The sequence below is a fragment of the Tachyglossus aculeatus genome, chromosome 17 (assembly GCF_015852505.1).
Source record: "Tachyglossus aculeatus isolate mTacAcu1 chromosome 17, mTacAcu1.pri, whole genome shotgun sequence".
In the NCBI taxonomy this organism is placed as follows: domain Eukaryota; kingdom Metazoa; phylum Chordata; class Mammalia; order Monotremata; family Tachyglossidae; genus Tachyglossus; species Tachyglossus aculeatus.
This window is the reverse complement of record NC_052082.1, coordinates 7,205,865-7,232,630: the sequence shown is the minus strand read 5'-3', so window position 1 is coordinate 7,232,630 and position 26,766 is coordinate 7,205,865. Positions and strand designations below refer to the sequence as shown.

Below are 26,766 nucleotides of genomic sequence, written 5' to 3'. Positions count from 1 at the left end.
CTTAGTACAGTGCTCTGCACACAGTAAGCGCTCAATAAATATGATTGATGATAACGAACCGATGGGCCGCCGAAAAGTCTGGAGTTCCCCTTCTCCCTTTCCACCACCACCTTACAGACAGACCTATTGCAAGGGATCTTCGGTATTCCAGAAGGCTCGATCATCATAGACCTAGGGGACTCGGGGAACCATCTAATTTGGATCGTTGGCCCCAAGGGCCCATCTCCTCCAAGAAGCCTTCCCTGATTAAATCCCTTTTCCCCATCTCCCTCTCTCTTCTGTATCACCTATGCACTTGGTTCGAGGCCTTTGGACATTTGATATTCACCCTGGCCTCAACCCCACAGCACTTGTGTACAGTTCTTTAAATTATCTAAGCTATTTATTTCTATTAATGACCATCTCCCCCGCTAAACTGCAAGCTTGGTGTAGGCCGAGAATGTGTCTGCCAATTCTATTGCATTATAAAGTCCTGAGTGCCAAGGATGCTGCTCTGTAAATAGGAAGCTCTCAAAAAAGACCACTGATGATTGATGAAGGTGATCAATTAGTTGATGGTCTTTATTGAGCATTGACTAAGAGCAAAGCACAGAACTCAGATATTGAGAGTGTAAAAGGAGCCAAACAAAAGGGTCCTGCCCACAAGGAGTTTACCACCTAATCCTTGTAGGCAATGGCCTACGTATGTCAAGCAAGGGAATCTATTGTTCTGGCTTATGGAACTTGATTTTCCACGAGCTGAAAGTTCCCTGGTTGTTGGGATGGCAACCGGGGCTTGGGAGTCAGAGGTCATGGGTTCAAATCCTGGCTCCGCCAATTGTCAGCTGTGTGACTTCGGGCAAGTCACTTCAATTTTCTGTGCCTCAGTTCCCTCATCTGTAAAATGGGGATGAAGCCTGTGAGCCCCACGTGGGACAACCTGATCACCTTGCATCCCCTGCAGTGCTTAGAACACATTTGTTAAGCACATAGTAAGCGCTTAACAAATGCCATTATTGCAAGTACTGAAGATCAATAGCCTAATCCGCTTGCTTGGAGTTTAGTTCACAAACATCACTGGGAGAAATCAGCCGGCAGAAAGATCAAAACAATGATTCGGCCAGGCCACTGGAAACTCCCCAGTGTTTCCCCATCCATCCCTTCCTCCACGCTAGCCCAGATCCCTGTGGTATCCTGTCCAGCCTCCATAAGATCTCCCTGCCTCCGGCCTCTTCCCGCACCAGTCCACAATTCACTCTGCTGTGCGGATCAATTTTCAACATCTCTCCTTGGGCAGCCACTTCCTCCCCATACCTAGCAGAGGCACTGAGCCATGGGGAGAGGGAGTGGAGATGAGAGGGTCTAAAGCATTCATCACATTTACCCTTTGTTCCCTTTGTAGACACAAAGGGCCCAAGGAGGTGCACTTTTGAATTGAAGAAGGCCATCTTCTTCCTGTTGCTCCTCCTGCTTGTCTGCCCCGAGAGGAGCCTGGGCCCTCCAGCTCCGGTGGTGGGCAGGGTTGAGTGGGGAGGAAGACAGGGAGAGGGGCAGTGCCGGCTGGCAATGCAGCAGATGCCACTGTTGGTTCCGCCTTGGCCAGAGGCAGCCGACCATTGGGGAGTAGGGCAACTGTCACCGGTCCAGGTGGTGGGGCGGGGGTGGGGGTGTCGGGGTGTAAACTCTGTTGACTGTATGGTAAATTGTTGCTAAAACTTTGAGCGTAGCTACAGGTCAGGATTTTTCCCCCTTCTAGACTGTGAGCCCGTTGTTGGGTAGGGACCGTCCCTATACTAATTAATTAATTAATTAATGATGGCACTTATTAAGCCACTTATCAGCTGTGTGACTTTGGGCACGTTACTTGACTTCTCTGTGCCTCAGTTCCCTCATCTGTAAAATGGGGATTAAGTCTGTGAGCCCCACATGGGACAACCTAATCACTTTGTATCCTCCCCAGCGCTTAGAATAGTGCTTTGCACATAGTAAGCACTTGATAAATGCCATTATTATTATTATTATTATTAAGCACTTACTATGTGCAAAGCACTGTACTAAGCGCTAGGGAGGTTACAAGGTGATCAGGTTGTCCCACATGGGGCTCACAGTCTTCATCCCCATTTTACAGATGAGGGAACTGAGGCCCAGAGAAGCGAAGTGACTTGCCCAAAGTCACCCAGCTGACGAGTGGTGGAGCCGGGTTCGAACCCGTGACCTCTGACTCCAAAGCCCGGGCTCTTTCCACTGAGCCACGCTGCTTCTCTATATGTTGCCGACTTGTACTTACCAAGCGCTTAGTACAGTGCTCAGCACACAGTACATGCACAGTAAATACGATTGAATGAATGAATGATACCAGGCCAGAAAAAAAAAAGACTGAACTTCTCAAAGTACAATTTATTTCTTTTCTGTCTGTAGGGCCATATCTGTACGGGTATGATCACCTGATCCCCTTCCTCATAGCCTCCCACCATCTTCGATTTCAATGCCCTATATACTTTGGGCATTCCACAAATCGTTTTCATAGTTTTGTGGCATATTCCGCCCCGAGTCCTGAAAATCCCTTTGGAATGTTTGAATTCTTTCCATAAAGCAGCTCAGAGGCAGTCATCATTGTTACCATCAACATCTTTGGTTGCTTGTTGACGGTGGTCGTGGAACAGCTGAGCAAGCCAATCTCAATATAGTAATGATACTCGTTACTTCGTTAAGTCTCCCTTCTTTATCCAGTCCTCACAAACGTCCACATCGCACTCTTCTGTGTTCTGAAGAAAATAAAGTACGTTTTAGCGTCGCTGGCTCTGAGTCTTCGGGCCATTGCTCTGAGACCCGTGTTTCTCCTTGGAAGTGAATGTGGCCCACAGTTGTGGAAATCCTTGAGAGCCACCTTAGAAGCATTTAAGAGACTGCTTCGTTCTTTGGCCTCCTGGCATCAGGAAGTGGAATTGAGCAGAAAGACATTTCCTTCAAGGAATATTGTGTAAGTGACAGTTGAAGTGCGCGATCTTGCTACCTTGGTAACCTGAATGACCGAATGCGCCTTCTCACAGGGCACAAGGGGTTACGGAAGAACTGGATTATTGGTGATGAATTCTTTATTATTTCCACCATCCTCTTTACAACCCCAGGTGACCGGGACTATCAAATGTCTCTTCCTGGTGATAACGAGGTTACATATAAAACGGGAGAATCTGGATCGGAGCCACTCACCTGCAGTGATTCTTCCAAATAATGTCACATGTCTGGTGCAAACCCAAATTTTCCTGATACAAAAACCCAGAATCAAAAGGGACCAGAGGGATGAATTTGGCTCCCCTAGAGTCCTCATGTTTTGTATATGAGCCCGTTCCTGTTGAGCTCCAAAATACCACTCCCCCTTCCCCCTCTCACCCCTTCCTTTTGTCCCCAGGTTCTAATAATAATAATAGTAGTGGCATTTATTAAGTGCTTACTATGTGCAATGCACTGTTCTAAGTGCTGGCACTGTTGTAAGCCCTGGAATAATAATAATGATGATAGCATTTATTAAGCGCTTATTGAGTGCACCATTCTAAGCACTCAGGAGGTTACAAGGTGATCAGGTTGTCCCATGGGGGGCTCCCAGTCTTCATCCCCATTTTACAGATGAGGGAACTGAGGCCCAGAGAAGTGAAGTGACTTGCCCAAAGTCACACAGCTGGCAATTGGCAGAGCCAGGATTTGAACCCCTGACCTCAGACTCCAAAGCCCGTGCTCTTTCCACTGAGCCATGCTGCTTCCCCCCGACCACAACCCGCCGCAAACCCCACCCCTTTCTCCCCTCATCTCCAAATTCAAGGCTATTTCCATTTTTTTCTGCCTACATTCCAGGTCATATATCCCCATATCAAAATTATTTTGGTGAACTTTTACACCATTACAAACGTATCCGGAAACATGGTGTGTTTCAGTTTCAGTTCACTTGAAAGACATATTTTTGATAAAATGTAATCAGATGTATTGCTCTCTTTTCTAGAATCACAAATGATACCTAAGAGTTTGAGCTTTTGGGGCTTCCAATTTTTATTCATATTTCTCATTTTCCAATAATTTTGGAATAAAACCCTAGAAATTTCACCTAAAAGTATGGCACCAGGCCATCCGTAAAGACAACCAGGAAAGGAAAAGCTATACATCTCTGACTTGAGAATGAAAGAAAATATGATCAGGAATATGCAAACTTTACAATGGGTAAAATCCCATCACTATCTAGGCTTTGCAGTGATTAACCGTAACCAGCATTGAAAATATTCTGGAAAGATGGACATTTTCAACATGTCAGTTTTCCATCTGCCTTTTCCTTTAATTGTGCCATATCAACAAATGAGATCACTTCTGGATTTTGGGAATTCTTTTGATAATTCAAATCAAGGTAATCTACTCACAGTGTCAAGAAAAGACCCCAAAATAACTGCTTCGTATATGGCCTAACCATTCACTATTGAAATTCAGCAATGGGTCAGGGATAGAGTAATGGTTGACAAGAAAAAAGGAAGACATTGGGAGAAAAGTCTCCACAGGCTCTTGGATTTAGGATTTACATCGTGTTCTGATCCAGAAAGAAATGACAAATGTCAAGTGTCAAATCTGTGCTGGATTCAGTAATTTCGTTTCCCCTTCTAAACTGACAACCACTCTTGACCTCCTTTCTCATTCTCTCCCTCTGTCCTCAGTGAATATTTTAGCCTCACTGCTGGTCAAATGCTTGAATGCTGCTGCCAAGTCAACCCAAACTTCTAAACATCACCACTATTACTTCCCGTTTCCTTAGTTATAAGAGCCACAACGATCAGAGCTGCATTTGAAAAGAAAAACTCAAGGAGCCTGAGTTGCACTTTCTACACTTCAAAATGGAGGCTTCTCATTAAGCCGGAGCAGACACTAAACTCAAAAGCTTAAAAGTCCTGGATTCATTCATTCATGCAATCGTATTTATTGAGCGCTTACTGTGTGCAGAGCACTGTACTAAGTGCTTGGGAAGTACAAGTTGGCAACACATATAGAAGGTCGCTACCCAACAATGGGCTCACAGTCTAGAAGGGGGAGACAGACAACAAAACAAAACATGTGGACAGGTGTCATCAGAATAAACAGAAGTAAAGCTAGATGCACATCATTAATAAAATAAATAGAATAGTAAATATGTACAAGTAAAATAAATAGAGTAATAAATCTGTCCAAATATATACAGGTGCTGTGGGGAGGGGAAGGAGGTAGGGTGGGGGGGATGGGGAGGGGGAGAGGAAAAAGGGGGCTGAGTGTGGGAAGGCCTCCTGGAGGAGGTGAGCTCTCAGTAGGGCTTGGAAGGGAGGAAGAGAGCTAGCTTGGCCGATGGGCAGAGGGAGGGCGTTCCGGGCCGGGGGAGAACGTGGGCCCGGAGTTGAAGGCGGGACAGGCGAGAACGAGGTGCAGTGAGGAGGTTAGCAGCAGAGGAGCGGAGGGTGCAGGCTGGGCTGGAGAAGGAGAGAAGGGAGGTGAGGTAGGAGGGGGCAAAGTGATGGACAGCCTTGAAGCCGAGAGAGGAGTTTTTGACTGATGTGTAGGTTGACTGGTAGCCACTGGAGATTTTTGAGGAGGGGAGTAACATGCCCAGAGAGTTTCTGCACAAAGACGATCCGGGCAGCCGCGTGAAGTATAGGCTGAAGTGGGGAGAGACAGGAGGATGGGAGATTGGAGAGGAGGCTGATGCAGTCATCCAGACGGGATAGGATGAGAGATTGAACCAGCAGGGTAGCGGTTTGGATGGAGAGGAAAGGGTGGATCTTGGTGATGTTGCAGAGGTGAGACCGGCAGGTTTTGGTGATGGATCGGATGTGAGGGGTGAACGAGAGAGCGGAGCCGAGGATGACACCAAGGTTGCGGACTTGTGAGACGGGAAGGATCCTCGTGTCTCTCTCCACTTCAATCCATACTTCAGGCTGCTGCCCGGATTATCTTTGTCCAGAAACGCTCTGGGCATATCACTCCCCTCCTCAAAAACCTCCAGTGGCTACCAATCAATCTGCGCATCAGGCAGAAACTCCTCACCCTGGGCTTCCAGGCCGTCCATCACCTCGCTCCCTCCTACCTCACCTCCCTTCTCTCCTTCTACAGCCCAGTCCGCACCGTCCGCTCCTCCACCGCTGATCTCCTCACCGTACCTCGCTCTCGCTTGTCCCGCCATCGACCCCCGGCCCACGTCATCCCCTGGGCCTGGAATGCCCTCCCTCTGCCCATCCGTCAAGCTAGCTCTCTTCCTCCCTTCAAGGCCCTGTTGAGAGCTCACCTCCTCCAGGAGGCCTTCCCAGACTGAGCCCCTTCCTTCCTCTCCCCCTCGTCCCCCTCTCCATCCCCCCATCTTACCTCCCTCCCTTCCCCACAGCACCTGTATATATGTATATATGTTTGTACATTTTTTTTACTCTATTTATTTAATTTATTTGTACATATCTATTCTATTTATTTTATTTTGTTAGGATGTTTGGTTTTGTTCTCTGTCTCCCCCTTTTAGACCGTGAGCCCACTGTTGGGTACAGACTGTCTCTATATGTTGCCAATTTGTACTTCCCAAGCGCTTAGTACAGTGCTCTGCACATAGTAAGCGCTCAATAAATACGATTGATTGATTGATTGATTGATTAGTGCCGTCAACAGTGATGGGAAAGTCAGGGAGAGGGCAGGGTTTGGGAGGGAAGATAAGGAGTTCAGTCTTGGACATGTTGAGTTTTAGGTGGCGGGCAGACATCCAGATGGAGATGTCCTGAAGGCAGGAGGAGACGCGAGCCTGAAGGGAGGGAGAGAGAGCAGGGGCAGAGATGTCGAGTTGGGTGTCATCAGCGTAGAGATGATAGGTGAAGCCATGGGAGCGAATGAGGCCACCAAGGGAGTGAGTGTAGATCGAGAATAGAAGGGGACCAGGAACTGACACTTGAGGAACCCCTACAGTAAGGGGAACTGGGAATCCTTTTAGGAAAATGGCCCAGGTCCATAGGCAGGCCCTCATCGTATTATATTGATGAATGCCAAGGAAAAGGCCCAAACTTTCAGGTGATTCTGAAGTGGTTTGGTTGGGAGAGGCCAAAGTCAGCAAAGGATTCTGGGATAAACGAAGCTTCCTCGACGCCTCGCGCTGGTTCCTTTCATCTGATTGGACGAGGACGGTCACGTGCCCCTCCCGCCGCACCAACGGCTGAACCTGCTCGAGCCTCTGCTGCCATCATGTGGTCGCTCCTGGAAATGCTCCACCCAGTTTCATCCAACTCCTCCTCCTCCTCATCATCATAATAAAGTAATAATAATAATAGCATTTATTAAATGTTTATTATGTGCACAGCACTGTTCTAAGCGCTGGGGAGGTTACAAGGTGATCAGGTTGCCCCACGTGGGGCTCACAGTCTTAATCCCCATTTTACAGAGGAGGGAACTGAGGCCCAGAGAAGTGAACTGACTTGCCCAAAGTCACACAGCTGACAATTGGCAGAGCCGGGATTAGAACCCATGACCACCTGACTCGCAGGCCAGTGCTCTATTCGCTATGCCATGCTGCTTCTTCCGTCCTTTTTGTCTTCCGTCCACCCAAGGGCGATGTCCAGCTGTTCTTCTGGTTAGAATGATAATAATAATGATGATGGCATTTATTAAGCGCTTACTATGTGCAAAGCACTGTTCTATGCGCTGGTGATGGTATTCATTAACCGCTTACTAGGTGCCAGGCACTGTACTAAGCTCTGGGGAGATATAAGTGAATTGAGTTGGACACGGTCCCTGTCCCAAGTGGGGCTCACAGTCTCAATCCTCATTTTACAGATGAGGTAACTGAGGGCCAGAGAATAATAATATTAATAATAATAATAATAATAATAATAATAATAATAATAATAATAATGGCATTTGTTAAGCACTTACTATTCGATCGTATTTATTGAGCACTTACTGTGTGCAGAGCACTGTACTAAGCGCTTGGGAAGTACAAGTTACTATGTGCAAAGCACTGTACTAAGCGCTGGGGGGGAAACAAAGTGATCAGGTTGCCCCGCGTGGGGCTCACAGTCATCATTCCCATTTTACAGATGAGGTAACTGAGGCTCCGAGAAGTGAAGTGACTTGCCCAAGATCACACAGCAGACAGGTGGTGGAGCCGGGATTCGAACCCATGACCTCTGACTCCAAAGCCCGTGGTCTTTCCACTGAGCCACGCTGCTTCCTTTTTGTCTTCCGTCCGTCCAAGGGAGATGTGCTTCGTCACATCTTTGACGCCATGGATCTAAAACGGCAAGTGATAGGGCTAAAAATGCAACTACAAGAACTAGAGAAGCAGAGGACAAGAGGAGCAGTGCCGCATAACGGATAGAGCACGGGACTGGAAGCCAAAAGACCTGGGTTCGAATCCCGGCTCTGCCGCTAATCTGCAGCGTGACCTTGGACAAATCACTTTGTTTCTCTGGGCCGCAGTTACCTCATCTGTAAAATGGGGATTAAGGCTTTGAACACTAAGTGGGACAGGGACAGTGTCCAACCTGATAAACTTGTATCTACTCCAGTGCTTAGCAGTGCTAGCGCTTAGAACAGTGCTTACTATAAGCGCTTAACAAGTACCATCATTATTATTATTATTAGCACAGTACTTGGCACATAGTAAGCACTAAACGGCGCTGGGGCCTTGCTGACGGGCGGCAGCAGTTCGTCTGGTTCAGTCATCCATTCAATTGTATTTATTGAGCACTTACCATGTGCAGAGCACTTACCATGTGCAGCGCACTGTACTAAGCGCTTGGGAAGTACAAGGTGACAATTGTATTGATTATTAATACTAATAATCACACAATTATAATAATTAGGAGGCCTTCCCAGACTGAGCCCCCTCCTTCCTCTCCCCCTCCTCCCCCTCCTCATCCCTCCCGCCTTACCTCCTTCCCCTCCCCACAACACCTGTATATATGTATATATGTTTGTACGGATTTATTACTCTATTTATTTATTTATTTTATTTGTACATATTTATTCTATTTATTTTATTTTGTTACTATGTTTTGTTTTGTCGTCTGTCTCCCCCTTCTAGACTGTGAGCCCGCTGTTGGGTAGGGGCCGTCTCTATATGTCACCAACTTGTACTTCCCAAGCGCTTAGTACAGTGCTCTGCACACAGTAAGCGCTCAATTAATACGATTGAATGAATAAATGAATGAATAAACAAAAAACCTTAAAAAAAACAAACTAGGGTTATCCTTCTTGCATTTCTAGACTGTGAGCCCACTGTTGGGTAGGGACCGTCTCTTTATGTTGCCAACTTGTACTTCCCAAGGGCTTAGTAGAGTGTTCTGTACACAGTAAGCGCTCAATAAATACAATTGATTGATTGATTCTGATTTCTGTATATGTACTAGGAAGCAGCAGTACTCTATACCAGTAGCTTGAGAAAATAATCAAAATTTAGTAAACAGCTTTGAAGGATGTCCCATGAGACAATTTATCCACCAATACACTTTGACGAGTTCCTCCTAAAATGCAGGGCCCCTTTTACGAACAGCAAGTTGAACTGTGGTGAAGAACTGAGTTGAGCGAGGAGGGTTTTTCCCAATTTTTGTTTTAATTTTGTCGCCGTTTGATTTGGTTTTCCCTCCTCCGACCTTTCTTTAAGCCCATCAGAATTATGTTCAGGTTTTGGTGCTGTGATCTGATGTTAATTCAATGTAAATTCCTTAAGAAAATTATCCCTCTATGCACTGAAACATCAGATAACAATGAAAACAGAGATTAGGAGCATTGCCTGGAGGAAACAGCAAGGGCCGGAGAGTCCTACCATCTGGGCTCTAACCCTGGCTCTGCCACTTGTCTGCTTTGTAACCTTGGGCAAGTAACTTAATTTGCCTTAATTCTCACATTGAACAATAATAATCATAATAATGATCATTGTGATATTTGCAAAGTGCCCATTATGTGTTAAGCACTGTGCTAGGGTGGATAAAATCAGATCACACATGGGGCTCAGAGTGTAAATAGGAAGCAGAACAGGTATTGAATCCCCATTTTACAGATGAGGGAACTGAGGCACAGAGAAGCTAAGTGATTTACCCAAGGTCACACAGCAGGTACATGGTGGAGCTGGGATTAGAACCCAGGACCTCTGACCCCCTGGCAAGGGCTCTTTCCTCTAGGCTATTCAATCCCTGTTCTCCCTTTTATTTATCAATCAATCAATCAATCGTATTTATTGAGCGCTTACTGTGTGCAGAGCACTGTACTAAGCGCTTGGGAAGTACAAATTGGCAACATATACAGTCCCTACCCAACAGTGGGCTCACAGTCTAGAAGGGGGAGACAGGGAACAAAACCAAACATATTAACAAAATGAAATAAATAGAATAGATATGTACAAGTAAAATAAATAAATAAATAGAGTAATAAATATGTACAAACATATATACATATTTAGACTCTGAGCCCCTTGTGGGACCCGATTATCTTCCATCTATCCTAGTGCTTAGTACAGTGCTTGGACCTGAGTAACTTCTATCTATCCCAGTGCTTAGTACAGTGCTTGGCACAAAGCAAGTATTTAACAAATACCAAAATTATAATTACTATTACCCAGATCATCTCTTTGAACTCCTTGACCTCTATAAATTTAATTTAATTTGATTATTGCATTTCTCAAGCATTCACTGTGGGCCAAAGCATTCTGCTAAATGCTAGAGAAGAGCCAGGATAATCAGAACGGACTCAATCGCATTCCCACAGAGGACTTACAGTCTAAGATGAAGGGATAGTTGGCTCACTGTAAGAGCACGGGCTTTGGAGTCAGAGGTCATGGGTTCAAATTCCAGCTCCCCCAAATGTCAGCTGTGTGACTTTGGGCAAGTCACTTAACTTCTCTGGGCCTCAGTTACCTCATCTGTAAAATGGGGATTGAAACTGTGAGCTCCCCGTGGGACAACCAGATCACCTTGTAGCCTCCCCATCACGTAGAACAGTGCTCTGCACCTAGTAAGTGCTTAACAAATACCATTATTATTATTCCCCCTTTCCTTCCTCTCCCCCTCATCCCCCTCTCCATCCCCCCCATCTTAACTCCTTCCCTTCCCCACAGCACCTGTATATATGTATATATGTTTGTACATATTTATTACTCTATTTATTATTTTATTTTGTTAGTATGTTTGGTTTTGTTCTCTGTCTCCCCCTTTTAGACTGTGAGCCCAATGTTGGGTAGGGACTGTCTCTATGTGTTGCCAATTTGTACTTCCCAAGCGCTTAGTACAGTGCTCTGCACATAGTAAGCGCTCAATAAATACGATTGATGATGATGATGAGTACATTAACTCCCTTTTACAGGTGCGGAAATGGGCCCAGGAAGTTTAAATGACTTAACCCGGGTCACACAACAAACGACAGAACCAGGATTAGAAACTACGTCTCCTTGCCTCCTTACCCGACTCTGCCTTCATCTCCGACAATGAGTCCCAAGAAATTTCCTCCAAGAAATATCAGCTGCAGCATCTCGGCTCCTTTGCTTTTGAGAGGTTTGATTTAGGAACTAACTGCTCTGAGTCTTGTAATTGCGTTCATCGCTTCCCGTTTGCTACACCCCAGGGATGCAAGGTGCAAAATCCCTCCTTCTCCCACAAACAACACAACATTTTTTCAAGGATCATTACACCTTTCACTGTCTAATGCAGTTGACTGGCATGAGAAATCCAATTCCCTTGGTTTTTTTTTTAATCAATCAATATCTCAATCATATTTATTGAGCACTTATTGTGTGCAGTTCACTGTCCTAAGTGCTTGGCAGAGTATAAAAATAACAGAATTGGTAGACATATTCCCTGCCAAAAAGGAGCTTACGATTGTAGAGGGGAGACAGATTGCTTTTATAAGTAGTAGTACTCATGTTTATTATGTACCTCCTGTTTGCAAAGCGTGAAGCACCGAGACAAAACGCACAGGTGGAAAAATACACAGAGTCCATGACCATTTCCCCTCCGCCCTGCAGCGATTTACAATCTAAGAATTGAGCAGAGAAAGAGGGCGGCAGGCACACGAGAAAAATGAAACCATAAGCACACACAAAAAATCACAAAAGACAAGGACACAGACAAGGGGACTCTCATCGATATTCTCATTGATATCCTCATTTAATCCTCACAGGATCCCTGGTATTATCATTGCCAATTTACCCGTAAAGAAACTGAAGCCCAGAGAGGCAAAGCGACTTGTCCGGAATCACGCAGGATTCCAATCCCGGATTTTGGACTGCCAGACGCTTGCACTTTCCATTACGTCCTGCTACTTTTTCATTACCTTTGCCCATAATCATTATTACAGGCAGCAACAATTGGCTCAATCATGTATAAACCAGAGGGATTCCAACCTAAGACTGGTGAACTCCATGAGGGACAGGGATTGTGTCTGACCGAATTAACTTGTACTCACCCCGGCACTTAGAACAGTGTTGGACGCAGAGTCAGCGCTTAACAAATATCATAAAAAAGAGATTGGTATTTACTGCCATCCCTCGGGCAGGGCTCAGGGTATTTTCAATAGTAAAAGAAACTTACCACCCCCTGGATTAATTAAACAGCTATAAAATGAACTCGTTTTAAACCCCCTATCCCAATCAATTATTTTTCATTCATTCATTCAATCGTATTTATTGAGTGCTTACTGTGTGCAGAGCACTGCACTAAGCGCTTGGGAAGTACAGTTTGGCATCAGATAGAGTCAATCCCTGCCCAACAATGGCTCACAGTCTGCGAGCAGGATACAAACCTGCGCGGGGAAAACCCACTGGATTTCGAGTCCAGCGCCTTAACCACTCGGCCATCACAGCAATCAATGGTATTTGTTGAGTACTTTCTGTGTGCAGAAAACTGTACTAAGCCCTTGGCAGGGTAGAATAAAACAGTAAAGACAGAATATATTAAACAGTATATAACTATATGACAATGTAATATACACACACCTTTCCATTTCACGGCAACAGGTCTTTTGTAGGCTGCTAAATCCACGCTCTTTCTAGTCTGTGAGTTCTTTTTGAGGAGGAACCATGTCTCTCAGCTCTTACTGTACTTTCTCAAGTGCTCAGTACAGTACTCTGCACACAGTAAGCACTCCCTAAATACCATTGATTAACTGACTGATTGATTCATTTCTGGTGATTCTCCTTCCCGGACCCATCCTCCGCAGATGATTCTAGTTTTTCAAACTCTCCTCCGTGGCTCCTTTCCTCAAGTTTACCAGCTGTACGCTGAGTTCTGTTCTTAAATCCCCTAAATTGCCTCATCACTAACTTCTTTCAAATAGCCTGGAGACTTCTTTCCCACACAGAAAGAAGCAGCATTGACCAGTGGAGCCAAGTCTGGGAGTCCGGAGAACTGGATTCTAATTCTGTCTCTGCCTATGGCCATTTTTTCCAGTTTCCTCGTCTGCAAAATGGAAATTGAATTCCCTTTTCTCCCTCCCACTCCCAATTACCACCCCCTGGATTAATTAAACAGCTACAAAATGAACTCGTTTTAAACCCCATGTCCCAATCAATCATTTTTCAGGAAGGGAGATTAGTCCAACCTGATTAGTTCACAGTGCTTACTACAGTGCCTGGAAAATTGTAAGCACTTAAAAAAATACCATTAAAAAAGTGAAATTACTGTACTTAGTGTAAATGTAACTACCCCCAGTGGTTGGCACATAGTAAGTGCTTAAATATAATAATAATTACTAATAATAATTATAATAAAGATAGCAGTGTTGCCTACCGGACAGAACATTTGGCCTGGGAGTTAGAAGGACCTGGGTTCTAATTGTGGCTCCACTATTTATGTTCAGTTCATGTCTGCCTGCTCCTCAAGAACGGCTGCCCATCCACCTCCTCACCAAACAGAAACTCCTTACCATTGGCTTTGAAACACTGAAACAGCTCACCCCCATCCTACCCCACTTCATTAATCTCCTACCACAGCCCAGCTCTCCTAGAACCATTTTACTCACTGTGCCCCAATCTCATCTTCTCATCAGGAGAAGCAGCATGGCTCAGTGGAAAGAGCCTGGGCTTTGGAGTCAGAGGTCATGGGTTCAAATCCCGAGTCCACCAACTGTCAGCTGTGTGACTTTGGGAAAGTCACTTAACTTCTCTGTGCCTCAGTTACCTCATCTGTAAAATGGGGATTAAGACTGTGAGCCCCCTGCGGGACAACCTGATCACCTTGTAACCTCCCCAGCTCTTAGAACAGTGCTTTGCAAGTAGTAAGTGCTTAATAAATGCCATTATTATTATTATTTCACTGGCAACCCCTTTCCCTCATCCTCCCCTAGCCTGGAACTCCCTCCCCTTCCAGATAATAATAATAATTAGGATATTTGTTAAGTGCTTATCATGTGACAGGCACTGTACTAAGTGCTGATACACCAGCCCACCACTTTCTCCATCTTCAAGCCATTATTAAGGTCATGTTTCCTACAAGAGGCCTTCCCCGATTAAGTCCTCTTTTCCCCTGTTCAGTCTCCCTACTGCATCTTCTATGCACTTGATCTATGAGCTTTGGACATTTAATATTCACCCCTGCTCCCAACTTCACGGTACATTATAAACAACTTATTTAATTCATAGTGATGCCCTTAAGCTCGTTATGGGTGGGGAATCAATCAATCGTATTTATTGAGCGCTTACTATGTGCAGAGCACTGTACTAAGCGCTTGGGAAGTACAAATTGGCAACATATAGAGACAGTCCCTACCCAACAGTGGGCTCACAGTCTAAAAGACTGTGAATGGGGAATGTGTGTGGGGAATGTGTTTGCTAATTCTGTTGTACTCTCCTAAGTGCTTAGTTCAGCGCTCTGCCCATAAGAAGCACTCAATAAATTTGATCGATTGATTGCCCACTGTATAACCTTGGGCAAGTCAATTCACTTCTCTGTACCTCAGTTGCCTCATCTGTAAAATGGGGATTCGGACTAGGAGCCCCAAATGGGACACGGACTCTGTCCAACTTCATTTGCGTCTGCAGTACCTGGCACAGAGTAAGCATTTAACAAACACCTAAAAATGGTTATTATTATCATTATTATGATGATGATCTCCCCCGTTATTTGCCATGACCTTGGTGGAGTCGCTCCACAAATGATTGTCACCCCTGTGCAGCAGACCAAATCTCTCTTCAAGAGAAGCTGTGCGGGATAGAACCAGCCTTCCAGAAACTCCTCAACTTCTCTTCTTGTCCCAAAATGTGGCTCCCACTGGGGGTGCTGGTAATTAGGGGGAATCCTTTTGGGTGTAATCTCTACTCCTGCAGAAAACACTGATCCTTCTTGATGAGATCCTTGAACAGTGGTGGGAGAAGGTGCAGGAGGAGAGTGGTAGTGGTATTGGTAGTAGTAGCAGCAGCATAGTAATAATAGTAGTAGCAGTTGCAGTAGTTGTAGTAATTATAATAATTATGGTATTTGTTAAGCACTCACTACGTTGCCAAGCTCTGTTCTAAGTGCTGGGGTAGATACAATAATAATAATAATAATAATGGCATTTATTAAGCGCTTACTGTGTGTAAAGCACTGGTGAGGTTACAAGGTAATCAGGTTGTCCCACGGGGGGCTCATGGTCTTAATCCCTATTTTACAGATGAGGGAACTGAGGCCCAGAGAAGTTAAGGGGTTTGCCCAAGGTCACTCAGCAGGCAAAGTGGCGGAGCCGGGATTAGAACCCACATCCTCTGACTCTCAAGCCCGGGATCTTTCCTCTGAGCCACATAGTAGTGGCAGCAGCAGTAGCAATAGTAGTAGTAGTAGTTGCAGTAGTAATAATAGTAGTAGTTGTAATAGTTGCCATAGTTGTAGCAGCTGTAATGATGATGATGGCATTTATTAAGTGCTTACTATGTGCAAAGCACTGTTCTAAGCGCTGGGCAGGTTACAAGGTGATCAGGTTGTCCCATGGGGGGCTCACAGTCTTAATCCCCATTTTACAGATGAGGTAACTGAGGCCCAGAGAAGTTAAGTGACTTGCCCAAAGTCACACAGCTGACAATCGGCAGAGCCGGGATTTGAACCCATGAACTCTGACTCCAAAGCCCGGGCTCTTTCCACTGAGCCACGATGCTTCTCCTAATAGTATTCATTCATTCAATCGTATTTATTGAGCACTTACTGTGTGCAGAGCACTGGACTAAGCTCTTGGGAAGTACAGGTTGGCAACATATAGAGACGGTTCCTACCCAACAGCGGGCTCACAGTCTAGAAGTGGGAGACAGACAACAAAACAAAACATATTAACAAAATAAAATAAATAGAATAGTAAATATGTACAAGTAAAATAGAGTAATAAAAGACATAGCCTAGTGGCTAGAGCCCAGACCTGGGAGTAAGAAGGACCTGTGTTCTAACCCTGGCTCTGCTCCTTGTTTCTGGGTGACCTTGGATGAGTCATTTCCCTTCTGAGTCCCACCTCCCTCAGTTGTAAAACGGGAATTAAGGCTGAGAGCCCCACATGGACAGGGACTGTGTCCAACCTGATTAGTTTGTACCTACCCCAGTGCTTAGTACAGTTCCTGGCACACAGTAAGCACTTCACAAAAACCATAAAAAGGAAAAAAAAAAGACGTGGCATGAGAAATATTGCCATGTTAAGGTGAATATTCTTCCCATTTTAAAATAACAAGGGTCAGAGGTCTCATCAGCACCTACGGTTCTGGAAGACTGTATGCCCGTTGTGGGCAGGGAACGTGTCTGTTTATCGTTGTACTGTCCTCTACCAAGTGCTTAGAACAGTGCTCTGCACACAGTAAGTGCTGGATAAGGACAACTGAATGAAGGAGAGTGAACTATGGCCTGGTCACAGCTGGGGAGGGAGGAAAGGGGCAGTAGTAATAATAATAATAATAATAATGGCATTTGTTAAGCGCTTACTATGTACAAAGCACTGTTCTAAGCGCTGGGAGGGATACAATGTGACCAAGTTGTCCCACGTGGGGCTCACAGTCTTAATCCACATTTTTACAGATGAGGTAACTGAGGTTCAGAGAAGTTAAGTGACTTGCCCAAGGTCACACAGCAGACTTGTGGTGGAGCCAGGATTCGAACCCCTGACCTCTGACTCCAAAGCCCGGGCTCTTTCCACTGAGCCACGAGTAGTAGTAGCAGAGGTAGTAATAATAGTAGTTGAAGTAGTAGTAGTAGCAGGAGGAGGAGGAGTAATAATAGTAGTTGCAATAATAGTAGCAGTAATAATAATAATTAATAATTTTGGCATTTGTTAAGCTCTTAACTATGTTCCAGGCATTGTACAAAATGCTGGGGTGGCTACAACGTGGCTCAGTGGAAAGAGCAGGGGGTTTGGAGTCAGAGTTCATGGGTTCCAATCCCGGCTCTACCACTTGTCATCCGTGTGACTTTGGGCAAGTCACTTCACTTCTCTGTGCCTCAGTGATCTCATCTGTAAAATGGGGATTAAGACTGTAAGCCCCACGTGGGACAACGTGATCACCTTGTAACCTCCCCCACACTTAGAACAGTGCTTTGCACAGAGTAAGTGCTTAATAAATGCCATCATTATTATTATTATTACAAGCAAATTGGTTTGGACACAGTCCCTGTCCCATGTGGGGATCACGGTCTCAATCCCCATTTTACAGATGAGGGAACTGAGGCCCAGGGAAGTGAAGTGACTTGCCCAAGGTCAACCAGCAGACAAGTGGCGGGGACGGGATTAGAACCCATGACCTTCTGACTCCTGTGCCTGTGCTCTATGCACCACACCTTGCTGCTTCTCATCAGTAATAGTAGTAATAATAGTATTAGTAGTTGCGGAAGTAGTAGTTGTAGTTATAATAGTAGTTTGTAGCAGCATTAACTGTAATAATAACAGTAATAATAATAATAATAATAGCATTTATTAAGCGCTTACTATGTGCAAAGCACTGTTCTAAGCACTGGGGAGGTTACAAGGTGATCAGGTTGTCCCACGGTGGCCAGTAGTAGTGGTAACATTTTTTTGAGCACCCAGTGGATGCAATGCACTGTACTAAACACTTGAGAAGAAGTCAAAAGAAGTGATTCATTCGCTGCCCACAAGGAGCTCGCATTCTAATGGGGGAGACAATCAATCAATCAATCAATCGTATTTATTGAGCGCTTACTGTGTGCAGAGCACTGTACTAAGCGCTTGGGAAGTACAAGTTGGCAACATATAGAGACGGTCCCTACCCAACAGTGGGCCCACAGTCTAGAAGGGGGAGACAGAGAACAAAACATATTAACAAAATAAAATAGAATAGACAAGTAAAATAAATAGAGTAATAAATACATATAAACATATATACATATATACAGGTGCTGTGGGGAAGGGAAGGAGGTAAGGCGGGGGGTGGAGAGGGGGAGGAGGGGAAGCGGAAGGTGGGGGCTCAGTCTGGGAAGGCCTAGACCTGGGAATATTTACAAATATTTAGGATATTTATCCAGTGGTCGGTTTTTGCTCAATCAGGAGAGGTACATGCTGTGGTCATCACCTGTCTTGGCAGGGGAGAGAGATCATATTTGGAGGAGACATCTGGAAACTCATCATCTCTCCAGCCCGCATAGCAATCTCCGGACAGTACATCGGGATCCCAGTCAATCAGTGGCATTTATTCATTCATTCAATCATATTTATTGAGCACTTACTGTGTGCAGAGCACTGTACTAAGCGCTTAGGAGAGGACAATACAATGGAGTTGGTTGACATGTCCCCCGAGCCCGAGGAGCTTCAATCCCCAGCGGCAATTGTTATTTCGAACCCAAGCACAAAGAAAGTTGAAGTTCCATTCCCCAAATGGTCCAGGATGTTTCTCTGGTTGGTTTCGGCTTATTTTGGCCCAATTGGTAGCTGCCATCCCAGTGTGACAGTGACTCACAGAACAGTACAATGTCCCGATGAATCACACCTCCTACTTCCTACAAAAGCCAGGGGAGTTCCTCTTGCAGGTATTTAAAAGTTTTTGTTTGTTTTCTCATTTGATCTTAATTGTGCAGAACGAGAAAATTCTTGTTAGGTTGCGAAAACCCCTGCCTCTTCTGATTCCTTTCTTCAAACCACGCAACTGGATAAAGTCGATGCTTCCAGACTCGTTAAGCAAGTTACACATTAATTACCAAGGATTTCTTTCTTCATCTTCAGCCGTCCCACAAATAACAAAAACATGAGATGTTGATTCTTTGCCTGGAAATCCCTGAGCCGTGTATAAGTTGAACCAAGGATCCCTTCTTCCATCCGGTAAAGAATGTATCGGTGAGTCCAATTTTGTCTCTTTTACATTAAGGCAAGGCATAGATAATCCAAGGAGCACTGGGTTTTGATTTGAGGCAGCTTTCAAACTTTTTCAGGTAAAATTTCTGGAAAAATAAATTTTCGTAACTGAATTCTCTCTATGAACGACAGCTTGGTTCAATTTAGATGTTCAATTTAGATGTTCGGTTCTTTTAAAATGGCATCGCGGTTATTTGGAGTGGATTTTTCTGTTTCCATTGTGGAATTCCTGGAACCTCTATGGAAAGCCTCTTTGGAAATGCAAATACTCAAATGTGGACCTTTCTGCTCACTGATCCTGTCTTCCTGTTAAATCAGGGATGGATCCTTTTTCTTGGAAGTTAGCATTCCAACTTTCCATGAAGCCAATAGAGCTCATCATATAGTCTGAGGTGAACCTGAGCGACACATGTGCACGCTGTCAGGTAGCCGGATCTTAGCCTTATTCTCTTCATAAGCACACAGAAGTACAGTGTTTTCCCTTGAAAAGGATGGATTATTTTTCACAGGACAGAGGCTCACCCAAAGGAGAAAGTACAGAGAATCAGGAAACAAATTGTAAAGAACTGGTATTTATTTTTTCCATGCTATTAGAACCTAGTCAAAGCATATACCAAATGCAATTTGAAAAAGTTCAGTTTCTAAATGCTACTCGGGAATTTCCCATCTTTTTGAACACCTCTGAGGGGTGCATTAAGAGAACAAGGGATGAAGGAGAATTTCTTCATTTTCAGAGGGTCTCTTAAGGATTGCAGAATGCACTTGGTTCTTTGGGGCTTAGGCAATTTAAAAGAAACTGGGTCTGATTCAGTTAAAGCAAAAGCTGTTTGGTTACCAACACCATTGATTAGTGTCACTAGGAGGGAACCTAACTGGTCAATCATTTTTTTCGGTTCAGTTGTGCCTGGTTGGGCTGTTGTAGCCATTTAGAATTTTTTGCTGTAGCTTTTTCCAGCACCCAGGTGTATTCAGGGAATGATCTGAAAGTTACAGCATCTTTTCAGACCCCTTTTTTGAGCCTTCTATAAAGGTAGGCTCACTCCTCTCCTCTCCATTTTTTGCTGCAACATACCTTATTCTCCCTCTATTGCCATTTCCTTACTTCCAACGACTTCTCTTTGACAACATCCCATCACCACTATTTCCAGATCCTTTTTATCCATCTTCTCCAGATCTTCCATTTCTAGGGATCTCTGGGGGTCTGAGTGTTAACTATAAAGATGTCTTTTGGCGCGGGGTTGGGGGGGGATTGGGTGAAATCCCATAAACGCTGTTCTACATTTAGTTTGAGGCAAACCTCAAGACAATGAGCAAGAAATGTTTTATTTAATCTCATCCAGCGACAAGTCTTAACAGAGCCAATCCTCCCGCGGTAGTGTTCTTTACCTTTTCCACCTCTGTGTACGGGAATGAGCTGTGGGGGAAATCAAATCAAGCCCCTGCCAAAACCAACAAGGCATTCTGACACCCAAGAGCAAAACCATAGGAGGTGAGATCAAACTGCAGAAAAGAAAGCAAAATCCCCAATGCTCATGTGCCAAGTTGGAGTTTGGGCGATGACTTTTCTGCCGTCTTTACTTCTGAGGACTTTCCAACAAAAGGCAGCCTGGCAAGTAAATGTTGATTTTGCCTGGGAGAATTGGGTGGGTTGACTTTAAAGGACATTAGGATTTAGCTGGGGGAAGGAGCTGGCTGGGGTGTGCTTTAAAGTTTCTTTAAATACTTCCTTCTGTTTCCACCACAGCTTTAACGAGCAAGAAAATAAACCTGATTAAAGCAGAGAACAATTAAAATAGGCACTTTATTGACTGAAGATTGTGCCTTATGTATAGATTCGTCAATCTCTAAACTCTCATCCTCTCTAAATCTCAGGTGTCTCCGTTCCTTCCTCCTCCCCATTAGTATTTACTGAACATCTACCAGGGGTGTAGGGCACCCCAACAAGAGCTTGGGAAGGAATAATAAAGTGTCAGTCAAAGACCCTGCCTTCACGGAACTGTGAGAAGCAGAATGGCCTAGTGGATAGAACCCGGCCTGCTCCTAATCCCAGCTCCGTCACTTGTCTGCTGTGTGACCTGGAGCGAGTCACCTAACTTCTCTGTGACTCAGTTCCCTCATTTGCAAAATGAGGACTAAGACTGTGAGCCCCATGTGGGACATGGACTGGGTCCAACCTGTGATTTCTTTGCATCTACCCCCGTGCTTAGACAGTGCCTGGCACCTAGTAAACACTTAGCGAGTACCATTAAAAAAAAAAAATGAAGCAGCGTGGCCTCGTGGAAAGAACCTGGGCCCGGGAGTTGGAGGATCTGGGTTCTAATCCCGGCTCTGCCTATTGTTTGCTGTGCGACCTTCGGCAAATCACTTAACTCCTCTGTGCCTCAGTTTCCTCAACTGGAAAATGGGGACTCGATACTTGTCCTCTCTACTACTTGGAGCACAAGTCCCGTGTGGGACAGGGACTGTGTCTGACCTAATTAACGTGGCCCTAACCCACTGTTTAGAACAGGGTTTGACACCTAGTAAGCACTTAACAAATGCCATAAAATAAAATAAAAAAAGCTTCCAATCTAATTTTTCTGGAGCAGAAGCCTCATAAACACCTGCTCTAGATGTAGAGATATCCTTATACCTAAGCTAGAGGTTGACAATCCCATTGGAAGAGATCCATCCTTTGTTTCACTCTTTGCATCAGGCAAAAACTCCTCACCCTCGGCTTCAAGGCTGTCCATCACCTCGCCCCCTCCTACCTCAACTCCCTTCTCTCCTTCTCCAGCCCAGCTTGCACCCTCCGCTCCTCTGCCGCCGCTAACCTCCTCACTGGGCCTCGCTCTCGCCTGTCCCACCGTCGACCCCCAGCCCACATCATCCCCCTGGCCCGGAATGCCCTCCCTCCGCACATCCGCCAAACTAGCTCTCTTCCTTCCTTCCAAGCTCTACTGAGAGCTCACCTCCTCCAGGAGGCCTTCCCACACTGAGCCCCCTCCTTCCGCTCCCCCTCCTTTCCCTCCCCATTCCCCCTCCCTACCTCCTTCGCCTCCCCACAGCACCTGTATATACGTTTGTACAGATTTGTTACTCTATTTATTTACTTGTACATATTTACATATTCTATTTATTTTATTTTGTTAATATGTTTCGTTTTGTTGTCTGTCTCCCCCTTCTAGACTGCGAGCCCGCTGTTTGGTAGGGACCGTCTCTATATGTTGCCAACTTGGACTTCCCAAGCGCTTAGTACAGTGTTCTGCACATAGTAAGCGCTCAATAAATACGATTGAATGAATGAATGAATGAATGAATATTAAGCGCTTTCATCAGTCACTGATACAAGCCCCAGACTAAGACCCTTTTTCCTCAACTCCTCCTCCCATCCCATCCCTCCTCCTCCCTCCCATTTAGGAGAAGCAGCATGACTAAGTGGAAAGAGTTTGGGCTTGGGAGTCAGAGGCCATGGGTTCTAATCCCAGCTCTGCCGCTTGTCAGCTGTTGTGACTTTGGGCAAGTCACTTAACTTCTCTGAACCTCAGTTACCTCATCTGTAAAATGGGGATTAAGACTGTGAGCCCCACATGGGACAACCTGATCACCTTGTATCCCCCCCAGTGCTTAGAACAGAGCTTTGCACATAGTAAGCACTTAACAAATACCATCATTATCATTACTATCTGCATCACTACGACTCTTTCCCTTTGCTCTTCCCTCCCCTCCTGCTGCCCAGCACTTACATATATATGTATATATCTGCAATTCTATTTATTTATATTGATGCCTGTTTACTTGTTTTAATGTATCCCTCCTCTAGACTGTAAACCCATTGAGGGCAGGATTGTCTCTCTTTATTGCCATATTGTGCTTTCCAAGGGCTTAGTACAGTGCTCTGCAAGCGCTCAATAAATAAGATTGAATGAATGAATGATTTTCTTCCAGAAGAGAGCAGCTTTGAGACCCTAACCAGGGACGCTGGATCCCTCTGGGAAGCTCCAATGAATGGGCTGTTGGGAAAAATGATGAAACAAAATCTTGAACAAGATTTTGGAGTCATCTGAGATGTGGGGGTGTGGTATCATGGATCCCGTTAGCTCAGGTTATTGGGGTTAGCTGATCAAGCACTTAGTACAGTGCTCTGCACATAAGAAGTGCTCAATAAATATGATTGAATGAATCTCCCTGGAGGAGCTATTTATTAAGTGCTTATAATAATAATAGTAATAGTAATAATGATAATGATAGTAAATAATAATTATGATTTTAAATAACATTTGTTAAGCACTAACTATGGGCCCCGTTCTAAGCACTGGGGTAAGGTACAATCAGATTGGACCCAGTCACTAAGTTTGGTTATGGGCAGGGAATGTGTCTGTTTATTGCTATATTGTATTCTCTCAAGTGCTTAGTACAGCACTTTGCACACAGTAAATGCTCAATAAATACAACAGAATGAATGAATGAATAATAATAATAATAATAATGGTATTTGTTAAACTCTTACTACGAATGAATGGATAATAATAATAATAATGGTATTTGCTAAACTGTTACTATGTGCCAAGCACTTTGCTAAGCATTGGGGTAGATACAAGATAATCAGGTTGTCCCACGTGGAGCTCACAGTCTTAATCCCCATTTTACCGATGAGGTAACTGAGGCACAGAGAAGTTAAGTGACTTGCCCAAAGTCACACAGTGGACAAGTAACAGAGCCAAGATTAGAACCCTTGACCTCCGACTCCCAAGCCTGGGCTCTTTCCACTAAGCCACACTGCTCCTCGTGTGATTGAATGAATGAAAGCCACTTGGGGCTTATAGTTTAAATTAGAGGGAGAACAGTTAATGAATCCCTCTTTTCCAGTTGAGGAAACTGAGGCACAAAGAAATGAAGTGACTTACCCATCAGGCAAGTGGCAGAATCAGGATTAGAACCCAGGTCTGCTGACTCCCAGTCCCAGGCTGAACTGCCACTCTAATTAAGGATCTGATATGAGGATAGTATACCTTCAAAAGAGGGATTGTTCCAGAGAAATACAAGGATATCTGGGAAAGCTAGCAGAAGTCCCAGAGCAGAGTCTGAAACAGGTTCACTTATACATCGATAACTCCCAGAAATAAACAAGACATCTGTGGTTTTGTGAAAACCCGCGGTGATTCCTAAACGGAACACAATCTAGTGAGAGAAACCAGAACCCTACTTAGGCCTGGAATATCTCAAGACAAGTGACAATTTAAAACTAACCACTCTCTCATGACCGGAAATGACTTACGTAGGACTCCTCTTACTCATCCCTGAGAACAAGTGGATTAGAGAAGCAGCGTGGCTCAGTGGAAAGAGCCCGGGCTTTGGAGTCAGAGGTTGTGGGTTCAAATCCCGGCTCCACCACTTGTCAGCTGGGTGACTTTGGGCAAGTCACTTCACTTCTCTGGGCCTCAGTTCCCTCATCTGTCAAATGGGGATGAAGACTGTGAGCCCCCTGTGGGACAACCTGATCACCTTGTATCCTCCCCAATGCTTAGAACAGTGCTTTGCACATAGTAAGCGCTTAATAAATGCCATTATTATTATTATTATTATTATTAAATCGCCTCTTTTAGGAGATCTTCGGAAGTTGGTAATCGTCCTAAACTGAGCAGGTTCGGAAGCGGCCCCATTGCTTAATAGCTTTAATCACTCGAAGTTTAAAAGGAGTCGCTAGGTCAGGTAATCCTAATTGAGAAGCAGTGTGGCTTAATGGAAAGAACCCAGGCTTGGGAGTCAGAGGTTGTGGGTTCTAATCCCACTTCTGCCACTTGCCAGCTGTGTAACTTTGGGCAAGTCCTTTCACTTCTCTGGGCCTCAGTTTCCTCATCTGTAAAATGGGGGTGAAGTCTGTGAGCCCTACGTGGGACACCCTGATTACCTTGTATCTACCCCAGAGCTTAGAGCAGGGCTTTACACATAGTAAGCGCTTAAGAAATGCCATCATTAATTAGGCCAGAGATTTAACATCCATTGTTTGCCCGAGAACAGTGAAATGATGGAAAGATCTAAACTGCACCAGAGGTATCAGGCAGATGCTGACATTTTTTTGTAGTTGAACAATCCTGGAACAGTGTTGAAACTGGTTGATGATATTGTTGATGGTGATGATGAAGCTCCTTGAGGACAGGAATCCTATTGTGTGTTTCTGGGCACTTAGTTCAGTGTTCCATGCACAGCAAGCACTCGATGAATACCATTGATTGAAGGAGTCAAAAACTGGGAAGCAGAAGTTGCTTCAAGAACATCATCATCATCATCATTATATCATCACTATTGATGTTTATTGGGCAACTGGGGGATGCAGAGCACTGTAATAATAATAATAATGATGATGATGATGGCATTTATTAAGCACTTACTATGTGCAAAGCACTGTTCTAAGTGCTGGGGTGGTTACGAGGTGATCAGGTTGTCCCACGGGGGACTCACAGTCTCCATCCTCATTTTACAGATGAGGTAACTGAAGCACAGAGACGTTAAGTGATTTGCCCAAAGTCACATAGCTGACAAGCACTCGGGAGAGCATATCAGAAGATAAAGACACAGTCACCCAGGAGACTGGAGTACAGGAAGAACTTGCTTAGAATTTAGGCTTAAATTCCACCTCCCAAATAGGGGACTGTTGTCGCCAATTAAAAGCATTTAAAAGCACTTTTAAATGTGCTTTCGGTTTGCTGCTGATCCTTGGGTGTCTGTTCATTTATTCATTCATTCATTCATTTGTATTCACTGAGCACTGCTGTATGTTGGTCTCAAATCCCTGGATAAGTGTTCACCTTCAAAAGTGTCTTGACCAATTCACAGACGGTTTGTATTTAGATATCTGAGTTCTTTATTAAGAAACTGGAACAGTTCCATTGGCGCTGATTCCCCTTTCCCATCCACCCCCAATTTAATCCAAGTGGTAAAATGGACTGTTCTAAGCCCGGTGAAATGCAGATGTGGAACTTAAGGGGGTTTTTTGTGTTTGCTTGTTAAGAGCTTACTATGTGCCAGGCACTGTACTAAGTGCTGGGGTAGATAAAAGGTAATAAGGTCGGTCACAGTCCAGTCCCATTTGGGGCTCATAATCTGAAACCCCATTTTACATACGAGGGAACAGAAGCACAGAGAAGAGAAGTGACTTGTCTGAGGCCACATAGCCAGCAAGTGGTGGAGCCAGGATTAGAAGTGAGGGCTTTCTGACTCCTAAACTCGTGCTCTATCAACTAGACTTGGCCACACTGCTTCTCTGCAGGGACTGGGGAGGGAGAAGTCATCCGTCCCTCCATTGATGGGAGAGTTCTACATCACATCCTAGAAGAAGAGGTCCATCGGAGGGCACAGAACTAGGGAGCAGGGCTTCTTTCAAGGGATTTTCACCCCTCCAGACTCCGGACCATAGCGTTTCTAGAAAGCACACTGGGAATGCAACTGGACCTGCCTATCACCATGGCCAGTTAGACGTACGAGGTGCCAGAGGGGCCTCCACCTCGCCCAATATCAGGCTGACTCTCCCTTGATTATGAT

The 26,766-nt window shown here is 44.8% G+C and overlaps 1 protein-coding gene and 1 non-coding gene across 2 annotated transcripts in view; one reads left to right on the top strand and one right to left on the bottom strand.

The window, feature by feature from the left end:
* Positions 1-7,242: 7,242 nt before the first annotated feature.
* LOC119939608 (transmembrane protease serine 11D-like) overlaps positions 7,243-26,766 on the top strand; it is a 50,461-nt gene continuing 30,937 nt past the window's right edge. Inside the window, exons 1-3 of the mRNA XM_038759723.1 lie at positions 7,243-7,264; positions 11,308-11,495; positions 19,117-19,227. Coding sequence (XP_038615651.1) covers positions 19,220-19,227 — 8 coding nt within the window. The 5' untranslated portion in view covers positions 7,243-7,264; positions 11,308-11,495; positions 19,117-19,219. The remainder of the gene's footprint in view (positions 7,265-11,307; positions 11,496-19,116; positions 19,228-26,766) is intronic.
* TRNAS-CGA lies at positions 12,720-12,802 on the bottom strand. Its single transcript has one exon. It is a non-coding gene; the product is annotated as a tRNA-Ser (tRNA).